This window comes from Carettochelys insculpta, chromosome 11 (assembly GCF_033958435.1).
Source record: "Carettochelys insculpta isolate YL-2023 chromosome 11, ASM3395843v1, whole genome shotgun sequence".
Classification (NCBI taxonomy): domain Eukaryota; kingdom Metazoa; phylum Chordata; order Testudines; family Carettochelyidae; genus Carettochelys; species Carettochelys insculpta.
In genome coordinates, this window is record NC_134147.1 from 10,623,908 (window position 1) to 10,640,060 (window position 16,153).

Genomic DNA, 16,153 nt, shown 5'->3' on the forward strand with positions numbered 1-16,153 from the left:
CCGTACCACATGTCAACAAAGCTGTGCCGGGGGTCGTGCTTGCATAGCACGCTGAGAAACCTTCTCAGCAGTTTGTTTGTGTGCAAACCCCTTCCGTCCCCGACAGACACCACACATTCTGGGTCTTTCCCACACTCAGCCACATCACATGGGTAGCCCTCAACCAAACCCAATGAAAGGATGTGCCTGTCATTTGGTGCTGGCAATGCTGCCAGTCACATGTTTAGGTCTCCAAGGGCAGGAAAGATATTCTGGGCTTCACTGCTGCCACGGGGAAGTCTCCCCCAGTAGCTAAGATACTGGGGGATTTGCTGCCACCTTGGGGAAGTCTCCCCCAGCGGTTAAGATACTGGGGGCTTTCTTGCCGCTGTGGGGAAAGACCACTTCAGCTGGCCCCCTATCCACTAACACCCCACACTTTGCCTGTGCTGGGCCTTGCTGCTGCCAGGGGAAAGTCTTGCCCAGTGGCTAAGGGGCTTGCTACCACAGGGGAAAAGTCTCCCCCAATGGCTAAGAAATTCAGGGTTTTGGTGCTGCCTTGGGGAAGGACCACCTTAACTGACCCCCCCACTGAACCCCCCGCCTCCTTTGCCCACACCAGGCCTTGCTGCTGGTGCTGGGGAATCTCTCCCCTGGCAGCTAAGGAGCTTGCTACTGCCCGGGAAAATTCTCCTGTGGAGGCCAAGAAACACAGGAACCTTTGCTGCCACAGGGGAAAAGCCCATAATGGGGCTTGCTGCCGCTGGGGGGAAGTCCCGTGAGCTTGGGGGTCTGATTTCCCCACGAAGGGATCATGTCACATGGGCCCTCAGTGCTTCCTTCTTTTTTCATACACTTTTGTATCCTCTTTCTTCTCACTTTAAAAAACAATCTGGGCACCTGTATTATTTTCAGAGAGAACATGCAATGATGGGAGGTGGGACACTCACTGGATGGCCATTTGAGACAGTCGTTGAACCTGTGTTGGCAATATCCATATAATGAGTCGGGAAACCAAAAATTCTTTCTTCCTACACTTTTCTATCCTCTTTCTTCTCACTTTCAAATACAGTCCGGGCCCCTGCATTATTTTCAGGGATGATGTACGTGCGGTGATGGGAGGTGGGATACTCAGTGGATGGCCAACTGAGAACGTAGTCGTTGCACCCGTGTTGACAATGTAATATGGGGATAAGCCAAAAATTCTTTTTCCTAGATTTTTCTATTATCTATCTTCTAACTTTGAGGGTTCCTGCATTATTTCCCGGGATTGGCATATTTTCAGGGGCTGGGAGGGAATTAAGGAAAATGCAATGTGGGACGATGACATTAAGACCAGCGAGCGTACCCAGAATACTGTGGGGATGAGGAAACTGTGGGGTAGCTTCCCACAATGCACTACTGCAACAGTTAATGTTAGCCAATTAGTGTGTGGCAACAATGACTTCACTTTGTAGGGAGCATGTGGGAAGTGAGGATGGTCAAATTTGAACTTATAAATTCCAGAATTAGAGAATCGATATAAATAAATTCAAATTTATCTCGTACTATAGATGCAGCCAAAGAGAGTACTAGCTACAGCAATTCCAGCTTCTTTTGCAATCCAGGAAAAAATGAAATACATTGGTTTCAGGGAAGGCTATTGACCTGAAGTAGTGTGGATATGATGCAAATAAGTTAATGGTACAGTCCCCAGCTGTTTCACCACAAGAACATGATGAGGCAGAATATAATCAACACATACCAGTGGAATTTTTTTTTCCTAAACTCTTCAGCTTTGCAGCATGTTGTTGGTACAGATGCAAAAGTTTTTAACAATATAGCAGTTTTCTGTAGTATGACATTAAAAAGTCATCCCATTAGGAAATTAAAAGTCCTATGTAAAATGGAATTCTTGTCAAAGGAATGATGTGCTCTCTGTTGTAGTGGCTAAAAATTTCCTCCCAGTTGCATCAGGGCTTTACACGACATACAAAACAGAACAAATAAAGCGTAATGCAGATTTCCACCAGGTTTTACAGAATCCACAAAATTTTCCTGCAAGATTCTGAAGGAGACTGCAACTTTTAAAATTGGTATTTCTTGTATTGGTAGTTCTGAAATGAAAAATTCTCTGCAGTGGTTTGAAAATGTTTGTAATACTACCTGGTTTTCTCTTCATCCCTATCTCACTGTGATTTTCGTAATTAACAATTTCACAATAAGTGTATGGGTACACAAAAAGCTTACCCTGTATTTCATTGACTAGATGTTTCAATGATTAAAATTTAACCCTTTACATGTCATCTTCACCTCCCTTTGTGTCTATTTACTTCACAGGTCCTTGACCAATATGAGCATGAGGGGTTTAATTTCCTGGCAAAAGTTTTTAATTCCTCACATTCCTTCTTAGAAGACCTAACAGGTCTGACTTTATTACATCAGGAAACTCAAGATGCTGAGGTAAGACAATAAACTTCGTCCTTAATATTCAGCTTTATAAATATAGAAGCAGATGATTCACTCATAGTTGATCATTGATATTTTGTATACAAAACTATTCGTTTGTGTCACACTGTGCAGTGAGATAATATGACATCTTAGCGTTACAGGATCATGAATGCCACTGGAAGAGTGAAGTAACCAGTTCTAAGAGCATAAGACCTACAGCACTGCATAGTACAAATATTCACAGGCTGTTAGACTTCTGTTGTCGAGAAAAATAACCACATTTTTCATTGAGTTTTTGAGGAAGTTAATTGTACGGAAAAAGTGGCTGCTTAGTGAGTAGCATCAATGTGTGATCCTTCTTAGAGAAACCAGTTATCTTTTAGGTCAGTCCAAAGTTAGTTTCTATTTTGTTATAGGGAATGTGAAAGATATGCCACTAGCATCATAGGTCGTTTCTGCACATTCACGGTCTTCCAGAAGAGTATTCCCCAGAAGACAGCTTCTGGAGGATCATCTTCTGGAAGATTGCATCTACACATAAATTGCAGTCCAAAAGAGCTACTCCTTCTTCTGGAAGATTACATCTAAACATGCACGGATGCTGTTCTGGAGGTATGGGGCAGGAAATGCCCTGGATGTGAGGACACATGGCTGGAGAGCTGTTCTGCGGCCACCGGCCATGTGGCCCATTAAAGGGCCCCTCCCAAACAGCCCCTTCTGCACAAGCTGCTGAGGCCTACCATGCTGCTTGCAGCAAGGACTGAGCCAGTCACTGGTCCTGACACCCCAGCCAATGATCATGGACCCCCAGCAGCCGCAAACCTGGAGGGTTGCCCTGACCAAATGCTGGCTGTCGTCCTGGCCACGCTCCTTGGCATCCTGTGGAGAAAGAGACCCGGGCCCCCCTCAGGCTATCCTGCGAGTAAGGCCCACAGGGTAGTCATGGGTGAATGGGACAAAAGGCGCTGGCTGCAGAATCTCCAGATGACGTAGACGTTTCTGGCATCTGCAGCTGCCTCGTCCCCATTCTTTGATGGCAGGATACCTGTATGCAACCAGCCCTCTCTGTCAAGAAGTGCATGGTCATCACCATCTAGAAACTGTCCACTCTGGACAGCTACCCGTTGATCGGGCAGCAATTCGGGGTGGGCACATCCACCGTCAGTGTCGTCCTTGACGTAAGCCCTGCTCTGTGCCCTGGCCCATCTAGGGGAGAAGGAAAGGGGCCAGAGGGCATGGGGGACCCTCGGGGGCTGGGGCAGTGAGTGCCTGGACCAGAGGGTGGGTAGGCCTAGCCCCAGGGGACCAACACATGCCCTTTGCTGAAGGGGTGCCCCGTGCAGGGGGAGAGGTCCCTGTAGGGAGAGATGGAGTCCTGCAGGGGGGCAGGGGTACCCCTGTGCCCACCCCCTGTTCCCTGGAGGTTGTGGGAGCCATCAGCGACATACTGGTGCAGAGGCTGGTGCACATCAAGGACCTGGACATGGTTGTCGAGGGCTTCACCAAGCTTGAGTTCCCCCAGTGTTTTTGGGCAATCAATGGGACACACATACCCATCAGTGCCCTGAACCACAGCGGTGGCTGCTATATGAACCACAAGGGGTTGCCACTCCATCGTGCTCCAGGCGGTGGTGGACTCACGGGGGAGGTTCACTGCCATATATGTGGGCTGTCCAGGCGGGGCACATGACATATGCATCCTTCACAGCTCCATCTTGTTCTGCTTGATGGAGGCTGGAACCTATATCCCCCAGTGGGAGCGTACTGTCAGGGAGGTTGCCATGCCACTCTGCCTCATGGGCAACCCAGTCCTACTCCATGAAGCCCTGGCTAACGTGCCCAAACACACCACCTCACCCCCTCTCAGGAGCTGCTCAATGCCTGGCTGACATGGGTCCGGTATCCTGTCGAGTGCGCCTTCAGCCCCTTAAAGGCGAGGTTTAGATGCCTCCTTAAATGCTTCAATGTGGGGGTGGAGAACGTCACCCAGGTTATTGGTGCCTGCTGCTCCCTCCACAACCTCATCATGGCACATGAAGGGACCCTCCCCTCAGGCTGGATGGCAGAGCCAGATGCCAGGTACTAGCAGCCCGCTGTGGCCCCTAACTGGCATCGGACCCCATCGTGGTTAAGCATCCTGGAGGTACTCAGGGAGGCATTTGTCTGAGGGGAGTACTGACCCTTGCCCAAATCCTCCCCACAGGCCTCCTGCCCCCCACTCCCTACTATTCCCTCTCAATAATCATGGACATGGGGAGTTGCAAACTGTAAAAGTGTTTATAACGAGAACCTTCAAACATTAACTAACTATATTGTAAATAGTAGGTGGCAATAATAAACATATATGTTAAAACTAAAACCTGGGCAGCTATTTATGTGGCAACTTGGATGGGGACTGGGACAGGGATGGAGAGGGCCCTACTCAAGGGATGGGTTGGAGGGCTGTGAGCCTCAGCACCCAGGGGTGCTCCTCCCACCCCCCGGTGCACAGTCCCTGTCCAGTCGCTGATGGGGCTGGGAGCACAAGGAGGTAGGGGCGATTTGACCAGGGGCTTGACTCAGCAGGAAGGCGAAAGGGACAGTTCACAGTGTGGGGGCCCTCCACGGGGCCCACCGTGACCATGAGCCAGGCCCTGAGGATCCTGAATGCAGCCACGGACAGTGTGGCTCGGGCATCAGGGGCATCGGCTGGGGCGGGAACAGCTGTGTGGTGGCTGGGGGAAGGTTGGCAAGGGTACTGCATATGATGCAGAACATCCCTACGACCTTCCCCCATGTATCCCACGAGCAGTTGAGTTCAGCCTCGTCCAGGGCCAGCTGCCTCTCTGCCAGTACGTTCTGGTACCAGAGGGCAGCTGTATAGGCCGCAGCTGCCTTGTCTGGAGGGCCATATGCCAGGGCCATGACATGTGGCCACTGTGCTGCAGGTGCTGGGGCTGGTCCAGGACTGGTGGGCCCTCTGGTCTGGAGAGGGCTGGCAGGCCCAGGGCTCCTTATGTAGCTCTCCCACCCCTTGAATGGAGCTGCTGTAAGATGAGGGGGTGTGGCAGGAGGTTCAGAGGCACATATTGACCCTAACTGCTATGATTCCAGCCCCGCTTGGTGGCTACCCCCTGGACCCAAGGGACAGCTATGTCCCTGGGATACCCTCAGTGTGGTGTCTTGTGATCTCGGCATGCTAATCAATGCGGCACAATGGCTTGGCAGTGGTGCTGCCTGTGGTGTTCCCCACCCAGGAATGGGCTGGTGGATGGGTGGGGGGAGGTCCCTGCCCGGGGAGCGGGTAGCTTGGGTGCAGATGTACTGCCTGAGGGTCCTCCCAGCATACTCGTGTGGCTCATGGGGCTCTCCACAGAACGGTGACAGATGTCACCTGCAGGCATGGCTGCAACCCTGGGCAACATTTCAGGTCAAGCCATCAGGTTGGGTCATGACATGAGGGCCCAGGTGTGCCCAGCCATGCGCCCTCCCAGGGATGTGCCATGGCACGCTTACCTGAGGAGGCTTTAGAGAGCTCAGATGATGCCTGGCAGTGGGCAACTCCATTACGAGGGAGCTCTCCAAGGACTTCTCACTGGATGGGACATCGACATCCTGTCCGCCGGGCACTATGGCAGGACCTACTTCTCCCTCCCCTAGTGCGGCAGGGGGCTCAGGTGCAGCTGTTTCCACAGTGGTGTGGGGTGGAATGGTGTCATACCCCGCCAGGAGGTTCCACAGCTCCTGGAATTAGGGACAGCTGGCTGGGGCCTGGCCAGACAAGTGGGTGCTGTCCTGGGCCCTAATGCAGCCCAGCCTCAGTTCTTGAACTTTGCACCAGATCTGCTCGGGGGTCCAGGAAAGGTGGCCGCAGGCAAGCCAGGCCATGGGCAAAGTGTGCGAAGGCGAGGGCATTCTGTTGGTGCGCAGTGGTGTCCCTCAGTACCTTTTCATCCCTCCAGAGCCACAGGAGGTCCTGGAGCTCTGGCTCAGTCCAAGACAGGACCCTCATTTGGAGATTGTTCGGAGTCCCGGGGTGCCCTCGGCCGGCTCCCTGGGGCTGCCCTGGGGGGCTCTGGGTGTTGGCGTGCTGGCCATCTCTTGGGCTTGGGGCTATGTGGGCAATGCAGGGGCTCTTCGGGGAAGTGTGGCTGGCAGCCCAACATGTGCTGCCTGCCTCCACACACTCAGCTTCCTTCCATGGAGGTCTCTGAGTCCTTGTAGCTTTAAAAGCGGCCAGACCCAGAGACCATAGAGCCCCACTGGGGCTGCCTGGAGCTTCTGCACTCTCTGGCTGGCTGCCACATGGTGGACTGCTTCTTCCGAAATAAGACAGCATTCTTCCTCATTTAGGAGCAGAGTAAGGACTCTTTAAGATGTGGCGTGCTGTTCTTGATTTCTTCCAGAAACATGCCTTTCATATGTAGATGCTCTTCGGATCTTCCAGAAGATCATGCATGTGTAGAAGCAGCCACAGTAACAAAGGATAACTGAAACAGCTTTTGGCTTATGGGGAAATGCAATGGATAAAGATGTATAAACTCTTGATTGTATGCCTCTTAAATCAGACAGCTAAAAGTTCCAAAAAGCATGGGCAGGGGGTTGATTTGTAACCCTTCCCACATATAAAAATGTTTGTACTTTTGTACATCTATACTTACCCTTGCAGCACAGTGTAGTAATACTGCATGGCTGTTTTAAAAGTTGGCTTTAAGAAGTGATTATTCAGTTATTGCAGCCTGCATAAAAGGTTTTAGCTGTTTTCTCAGCTGGAAATGGATCATCAGTTTTACTTAACAGGTTTCTGGGATAATGCTGACTTGGCTCTTGGACTCATGTTTTAACTCTTCAAATTGCGGTGGATGCTGGACACGAGGAGCCATGTGATACCTGTTAATTTATTAAATCAGATTGTTACACACACACACGCCCCTTTACTTGCAATGATAAGGTACAGCACAGTAATGATGATGTCTTGGTCTAATTCCCATGCATCAATGACTTTTTCAGATTGCTTAGAAGACTGTTTTCTTAAGGATGTTGTTAAAGACCATAGTATTAGCACTGTTTTATAATATATCTTTTCACATTTGTTAGTTCGCGAATATCATCTGCAAGTTTCAGAATGTATTCAGATGTTTCTATCTGTCCATTTGTGAACATTCTATAAGTTACATTAATTTATAGTGTGATATAAATTCCTATGAAGTTGCGGCAGTTTGCCATTACAGTTTTCACTTAAATTAGAAGATTATTTTGAAAGCAGAAAGTATCTGATTAAAGATATACCAGCAGCAGAGTAAATTAAGTTCATAAACATTCAATAATATGGAGCATAATGTGAACTATAACTCAGATTTTAAAAACTTGGATTTCTTTTTTGCTGTATTGCAGGACAGTTACATAATAACAATATTTTATGGTATAAAGAATGAATAACTTCTTTCAGCAGAATGATGATTAATCTGAAAACTGTGGTAACATTGCATTGTACAATAATAAAAGCAGTATTAATCATATTTATTGGTTAGCGAAAAGCAAAAAGTCTTCCCCGTGCCTAATGTTTGCATGAAATACACTATTTTCTTAAACAAACAGACTCTTTTCCTTTGAGGAAAAATCAAAAAACAGATTTTTTTTTAAAGGTTGTTTTTGTGACTTCTCCTTTGAGCAAAAGTAGTGACTCAGGATAGGTCATTCCCTTAATTCTTACTCTGGACTGTTTGGTATTTGAATTTAAAAATTACAGCTGTGCAGGACTTATTTTTAAAGTGCTGTTTTACATTCATTGTTTCTATATTTCACATGATACTATCAGATACTGAGCTTTGTAGCCCCATTAATGTCACAAAGAATCATGAGTGAATCATATTTTCCAATTTGTTTATATTGTCCTAATATTTCCTCTAGAAACCTTGCTGTTCAGAATGGAAGAATCTTAGCATTTTGGGTTTGCCCATACTTCAGTACAGATATCATTTATTCATTAGGAGCTAGTGCAGTCTCAGTGAAAAATTCATTGCACTGCAGAAATTCCTAATGGTTTACTAATTGGAGCCCAGATCCTGCAAAAACTAATGTATATGCTTAACTTGGACATTTGTGGAATTACTCCCAGTAAGTAAAATTAAATTTACTAAGCCTACAGTTCCATTTTTGGTCACATTTAGTTTTATGAATACATTCCCTTCTCTATATAAATACGACGCCTACATGTAGCTCTGCATTTATTCTTACTGCACATTGTAAGTGCAGGAGAGCATGCAAGATTCTGTATTTATTGGAGGGGTAGTTTGCAAAGTTTATTAATATCATCAATCAGTCCTATAATCTATGAGTATTACAATAGCACTTTATAAATTCTGTAATCCATCTTTTTAAATCCGCAGATATAAAATATACTGCTAGTAACTGAGTACACAATAGGAGCAGGAATCTGAACTGCAACTAAATTTTACTCCACTTCAGAAAAGAAATTGCATCCAGAATACTAGCTTTAATATTTCAGACAAAGCATTTCCCTCTCTAGTAATATAACATGCATAGGAAAATTATCATAGCCATCTGATATGACTTCACTGTAATGGCAATTTATTGCTTGGCAAAGCAAATAATGCAATTAACACGTTTCTGCTGAGTCTCTTGAAATGACACTAAGTTGCTGGCTTCTGCAGCTCACATCTGGTTTTAATATGAGATCTGTGGAATATTTTTTGTTTTTTTAACAACAGTTAGATATTTACGTACAGCTTAGTGACCAGCCCTGATGATACACATGGCTTTAGAGTCCAATAGAAGCTGTGGGAAAGTCCCACACCAGCACTAAGAACTTATTTCCACAAGAGAAGAGTTCATTAGGCGAGCAGACCCAGCTGACTTAAGAATTCCATCTCCATTTCCTGAAGTACTTTTTCTGCCCACTCCTAACCTGGACTTGCATGGTTTGTGAGCCTTGCTCAGCATAGAATAATAGAACACTAGAGCTGGACTGTGAGCGATCAAGTCCAGTCCTGTGCACTCACAGCAGGACCAAGCACCATCTAGACCAGCACTGGTAGATGTCTGTCTAACCTGATCTTCAAGTATCTCCAATGATGGAGATTCCACAGCTCCCTAGGCAATTTATTCCAGTGCATAACCACTCTGAAAGTTGGGAAGTTTTTTCTAATGTCCAGCCTAAACCTCCCTTGCTGCAGTTTAAGCCCATTACTTCTTGTCCTATCCTCATAGGCTAAAACAAAAAGCAGTCAAGTAGCACTTTAAAGGCTAGCAAAATAGTTTATTAGGTGAGCTGTCGTGGGACAGACCCACTTCTTCAGACCATAGCCAGACCAGAACAGACTCAATATTTAAGGCACAGAGAACCAAAAACAGTAAGCAAGGAGGACAAATCAGAAAAAGATAATCAAGGTGAGCAAATCAGAGAGTGGAGGGGTGGGGGAGAAGGTCAAGAATTAGATTGAGCCAAGTATGCAGACGAGCCCCTATAGTGACTCAGAAAGTTCCCATCACGATTTAAACCATGTGTTAATGTGCTGAATTTGAATATAAAAGCCAGCTCCACTGCTTCTCTTTCCAGAACGGTGTGATAATTCTTCGGTAACACACATACCTTTAGGTCATTGACAGAATGCCCCATTCCATTAAAATGTTGACTAACTGGTTTGTTGATCTGGAGTGTTTTGATGTCTGTTTTGTGCCCGCTGACCCTTTGTCTAAGAGAGTTAGAAGTCTGTCCAATATACAAAGCATCTGGGCATTGTTGGCACATGATGGCATATATGATGTTAGTAGAGGAGCATGAGAAAGTGCCCATGTTTCTGTGAGTAACCTGGTTAGGTCCAGTGATGGTATATCCAGAGAAGATATGTGGACAAAGCTGGCAGTGGGCTTTGTTGCAGGGAGAGGTTCCGGGACTGGTATTCCTGGGGTATAGACTGTGGCTGTTAGTGAGGATCCTCATGAGGTTGGGAGGTTGTCTGTAGGAGAGAACAGGCATGTCACCCAGGGCGTTCTGGAGTGTAGCATCCTGATTCAGGATAGGTTGTAGGTCTTTAATAATTCGTTGCAGTGGTCTGAGTTGGGGGCTGTAGGTGATGGGTATTCATCTGGCCCTGTTGATTTGTTTTTTTACTTCTCCTGGTGGGTAATTCAGGTTTATGAATATTTGGTAAAGTTCTTGTAGTTTTTGGTCTCTGTCAGTTGGATCAGAGCAAATGTGATTGTACCTAAGAGCTTGACTGTAAACAATGGATCTAGTCACATGTGCAGAATGGAAACTAGAAGGGTGTAGATAAGTATAGCGATCAGTAGGTTTTCGGTACAGTGTGGTACTGATCAGGCCATTCTTGATTAGTACTGTAGTGTCCAGGAAATGTATCTCTTGCATGTTGTCATCGAGGCATAAGTTGATGGTGGGGTGTAGATTGTTAAAGTCTCTGTGGAATTCTTCTAGAGCCTCTGTACCATGGGTCCAAATCATAAAGATGTCATCAATGCATCTTAAGTAGAGGAGTGGTAATAGGGGACGAGAGCTGAGGAATCGTTGTTCCAGGTCAGCCATAAATATATTAGCATATTGTGGGGCCATGCGGGTGCCCATAGCAGTTCCACTAATCTGGAGGCATAAATTGTCCCCAAAACGGAAATGATTGTGTGTGAGAACAGAGTTACAGAGGTCAGACACCAGTTTGGCTGTGGTGGCATCAGGGATGGTATTCCTGATTGCTTGTAATCTGTCTTTATGTGGAATATTAGTGTACAGAGCCTCTACATCCTTTGCAGCAAGGATGGCGTTATCAGGAACTTTTCCGATGTTTTGTAATTTCCTCAGGTAGTCGGTGGTATCTCGGGTATAGCTGGGAGCGTTGGTGGCACAGGGTTTGAGGAGGGAGTCCACGTAACTGGATAGTCGGGTGGTAAGGGTGCCAATACCTGAAATGATAAGGCGTCCAGGGTTTCCAGGTTTGTCGGTTTTGGGAAGTAAATAGAATAATCCAGACTGTGGCTCAGATGGTGTGTCTGAGATTCACAGAGATTCTGAGATTCACACACCATCTGAGCCACAGCCTGGATTATTCTATTTACTTCCCAAAACTGACAAACCTGGAAACCCTGGACGCCCTATCATTTCAGGTATTGGCACCCTTACCACCGGACTATCCAGTTACGTGGACTCCCTCCTCAAACCCTATGCCACCAACGCTCCCAGCTATACCCGAGATACCACTGACTTCCTGAGGAAATTACAAAACATCGGGAAAGTTCCTGATAACGCCATCCTTGCTGCAAAGGATGTAGAGGCTCTGTACACTAATATTCCACATAAAGACGGATTACAAGCAATCAGGAATACTATCCCTGATGCCACCACAGTCAATCTGGTGTCTGACCTCTGTAACTCTGTTCTCACACACAATCATTTCCGTTTTGGGGACAATTTATACCTCCAGATTAGTGGAACTGCTATGGGCACCCGCATGGCCCCACAATATGCTAATATATTTATGGCTGACCTGGAGCAACGATTCCTCAGCTCTCGTCCCCTATTACCACTCCTCTACTTAAGATGCATTGATGACATCTTTATGATTTGGACCCATGGTACAGAGGCTCTAGAAGAATTCCGCAGAGACTTTAACAATCTACACCCCACCATCAACTTATGCCTCGATGACAACATGCAAGAGATACATTTCCTGGACACTACAGTACTAATCAAGAATGGCCTGATCAGTACCACACTGTACCGAAAACCTACTGATCGCTATACTTATCTACACCCTTCTAGTTTCCATTCTGCACATGTGACTAGATCCATTGTTTACAGTCAAGCTCTTAGGTACAATCGCATTTGCTCTGATCCAACTGACAGAGACCAAAAACTACAAGAAGTTTACCAAATATTCATAAACCTGAATTACCCACCAGGAGAAGTAAAAAACAAATCAACAGGGCCAGATGAATACCCAGAGACCAGCTACTCCAAGATCGGCCCAAGAAAGCCAAGAACAGAACACCACTGGTCATCACCTACAGCCCCCAACTCAGACCGCTGCAATGAATTATTAAAGACCTACAACCTATCCTGAATCAGGATGCTACACTCCAGAAGGCCCTGGGTGACATGCCTGTTCTCTCCTACAGACAACCTCCCAACCTCATGAGGATCCTCACTAACAGCCACAGTCTATGCCCCAGCAATACCAGTCCCGGAACCTCTCCCTGCAACAAAGCCCACTGCCAGCTTTGTCCACATATCTTCTCTGGAAATACCATCACTGGACTTAACCAGGTTACTCACAGAATCACGGGCACTTTCTCATGCTCCTCTACTAACATCATATATGCCATCATGTGCCAACAATGCCCAGATGCTTTGTATATTGGACAGACTTCTAACTCCCTTAGACAAAGGGTCAGCGGGCACAAAACAGACATCAAAACACTCCAGATCCACAAACCAGTTAGTCAACATTTTAATGGAATGGGGCATTCTGTCAATGACCTAAAGGTATGTGTGTTACCGAAGAATTATCACACCGTTCTGGAAAGAGAAGCAGCCGAGCTGGCTTTTATATTCAAATTCGGCACATTAACACATGGTTTAAATCGTGATGGGAACTTTCTGAGTCACTATAGGGGCTCGTCTGCATACTTGGCTCAATCTAATTCTTGACCTTCCCCCCTACCCTTCCACTCTCTGATTTGCTCACCTTGATTATCTTTTTCTGATTTGCCCTCCTTGCTTACTGTTTTTGGTTCTCTGTGTCTTAAATATTGAGTCTGTTCTGGTCTGGCTATGGTCTGAAGATGTGGGTCTGTCCCACGAAAGCTCACCTAATAAACTATTTTGCTAGCCTTTAAAGTGCTACTTGACTGCTTTTTGTTTTGATAGTGTATAGACTAGCACGGCTTCCTCTCTGTTACAACTCATAGGTTAAGAAGAACAACTTTTCTCCCTCCTTGTAACAAACTTTTAGGTACTTGAAAACTATAATTGTGTCCCTTCTCAGTGTTCTTTTCCAGACTAAACAAATCCAACTCTTTCAATCTTCCATCATAGGTCACATTTTCTAGATCTTTAATCATTTTGTTGCTTTTCTCCAATTTGTGCACATCTTTCTTGAAATGTGGTGCCCATAACTAGAAACAATGCTCCAGTTGAGGGCCTAATCAGAGCAGAGAGGCATAGACAGAAGAATTACTTCTCATGTCTTGGTTATAGTACTCCTGTTAATACATGTGTAGTGGGGTAACTGCCCCACTCTGTCCTGGAGAGACTAAAGCAGGCTGCAGGGAGCCTGTGCAGAGCCATGGCCGGTCAAAAAGAGGTTTGTGGGGAGCTGTTGGGAGAGTGGCTTGCTGGAGAATCCCCCAAGGAGATGCTCATCAGAGCACAAAGCAGTTGAGTCCTGACAAGGGAGGGTTCAGGACTGTTCCCAAGAGGAAGTACCTTAGAGAGAGCAGAGCTGGGCACATTCAGGGGAGTGGGAGAGTTATTTCAGCCTGATACCTGCCAGACTGTGCAAGAGGGTGCTGCCATTACAGGGGAAGTGGGACATGGAACTGGAGGCAGTTAAGGGAGAGTGAAGGAGCACAGGACAAGGCTGCTGCCAGAGGGTCCCTGAGTGTGGACCAAGACTAGTGGTTGAGCCTGGGTCTCCCACTTACATCACGCCTTGCTACCAGGGAGTGTCCCCTATACAAACTGCTTTGTCCCTGTGGCAAGGGACTAGAATTTGAGACTGCTGATAAACCCAGAAGGGGACAAGAGTCTGGGTAGAGGCACTGCTAGAGAGCATTGTCCTGAAGAAGACTCTGCAGTCCAGGAATTGATGTGAGTCCAGAACTAGACAACATAGCAGAGTGATGATTGGCAGTATATCAGCCAAGCTGGCAGTTGAGCTAATTCCCGATGTGACCAGAACAAGGCACCACACTGGTGAAGTACACCCCATTACAACATCCTAGAAAGATAGCATTTTTTGGGGGGGGGGGGAACAGTATCACACTATTCACTCCTATTTAACTGGCTCCTTGATCCTTTTCTACAATACTTCTTCCTAAATAGCCATTTCCTATTTTATGTGTGTGGATCTGATTGTTCCTTCCTAAGTGGAATATTTTGCATTTGTCCAAATTGAATTTCATCCTGTATACCTCAGACCGTTTCTCCAGTTTGTCCAAATCATTTTGAATTCTTCTTCGAGTGATATCCCTGTGGGTGTTCCACTGTAGGTGCTGGGCTCGTCCTGGCACCACAGATCACAGACTCTTCAGAGCTGTATCCATCCAGTCCATTCATGGTCATTCACTGTGTTGCTCCATTCATACTCTTTTGACCATGCACACAGCCTGCCTCAAACCAGTTGTTCTCTGCTGCCCCAGGCTGCAGATGGAGCTAACTGGCTTTCCTTGTGTTTGATGTGAGACTTTGAATTCCTTCTTTTCTTGGTTTTAAAGCATTCTTTCTTTCTTCAAGTTAAACTGTTTTTCACGTTGCTAGTTACTTAAAAAAAAGTTGGTTTTAAAGTTTGCATTCTCCACACCGTTTTTTTCATTGACTGTTTAAACTGTTATTCCAGTTACTAGTTTCTTGTTGTGCTTGGGCACTAGGCTAGTTGCTACCACACCTGGCCCATGAGGTTTTTAAAAAACGCAACCAATGCCGCAATGTGATGCCAGCCTCCGACGGCCCTTCCTTATGCGTAAGGTGCTTGGGAGAGGCCTATATCCCTCAGAAAAGCCATCACTGCAGCACCAGGGCTTGGCACAATCACGAAATGAGGCTCAAAATGATTGTTTGACAAGGCTCTTCAGCCTTCTGAGGAGCAGCCCTTGCATAAACAGAGAGCCTCCTCCTCCACAGCTGTTCCCTTAAAGGGATCTAAGACCTCACCCACTAGTTCTCTGTGTGCTACTTCGCAGAGCAGATCTAGAATGGCTGATCAGCCCAACACATCTAGCACTGCCGCTTCACATTCTAAGGCGGTCTGAAATATGATGAAATCTGCACCAACGGCGCCAAAGATCTCGGCACTGAAACATTTGGAACCAAGAGAACTGGTGCTGACCACTTCATCTTCTAAACGACTGGGTCCAAGTGCACCAGCACTGACCATGCTGCCATCTTTGGCACCGTCTCCCACACCGATAGCAGCACTGACAACATCGGCACCAACAACTTCACCACCACACTCCCCAACACCGCCCATGTGGACACCAATGGCACTGGAGGTTCCTCAGAATTTGGCACCAAGGGAAGCACTGACTAAATCTCAGCACTGTAGCCTCACTCCACACTGCCATCACCTTCTTTCTCACCGGCACTGTCTCCATTTCTGCTGGCACTGAGGTCACCAGCTCTATGAACAAGACACGAGAAGTCATTCTTCCGCTCTACTCTGCACTGGTTAAGCCTCAGCTGGAGTATTGTGTGGAAAAAGTTCCTAACTGTCAGCGTGGTCAAACAGTGGAATAAATTGCCAAGGGAGGTTGTGGAATCTCCATCACTGGAGATATTTAAGAACAAGTTAGATAGATGTCTCTCAGGGATGGTTTAGACAGTACTTGGTCCTGCCGTTGAGGCGGGGGGGTGTGGACTCAATGGCCTTTCAAGGTCCCTTCCAGTCCTAGTATTCTATGATTCTGTATACAGGCAAGATGGAACAATGTAGCCCACAATACTGTGAATACCACAGGCTGCCCTGGCCTTTCCTTACTCCTCCTATAGCTGTCAGCCGATACCAGCACAAACACCTTT

At 46.6% G+C, this 16,153-nt stretch overlaps 1 protein-coding gene across 6 annotated transcripts in view; it reads left to right on the forward strand.

Annotated features, from left to right (window-relative positions):
- ATG7 (autophagy related 7) overlaps positions 1-16,153 on the forward strand; it is a 357,839-nt gene that overhangs the window by 205,884 nt on the left and 135,802 nt on the right. For all 6 annotated transcript variants that reach the window (XM_075006212.1, XM_075006211.1, XM_075006210.1 and 3 more), the window contains one exon: positions 2,299-2,421. In XM_075006212.1, coding sequence (XP_074862313.1) covers positions 2,299-2,421 — 123 coding nt within the window. The remainder of the gene's footprint in view (positions 1-2,298; positions 2,422-16,153) is intronic.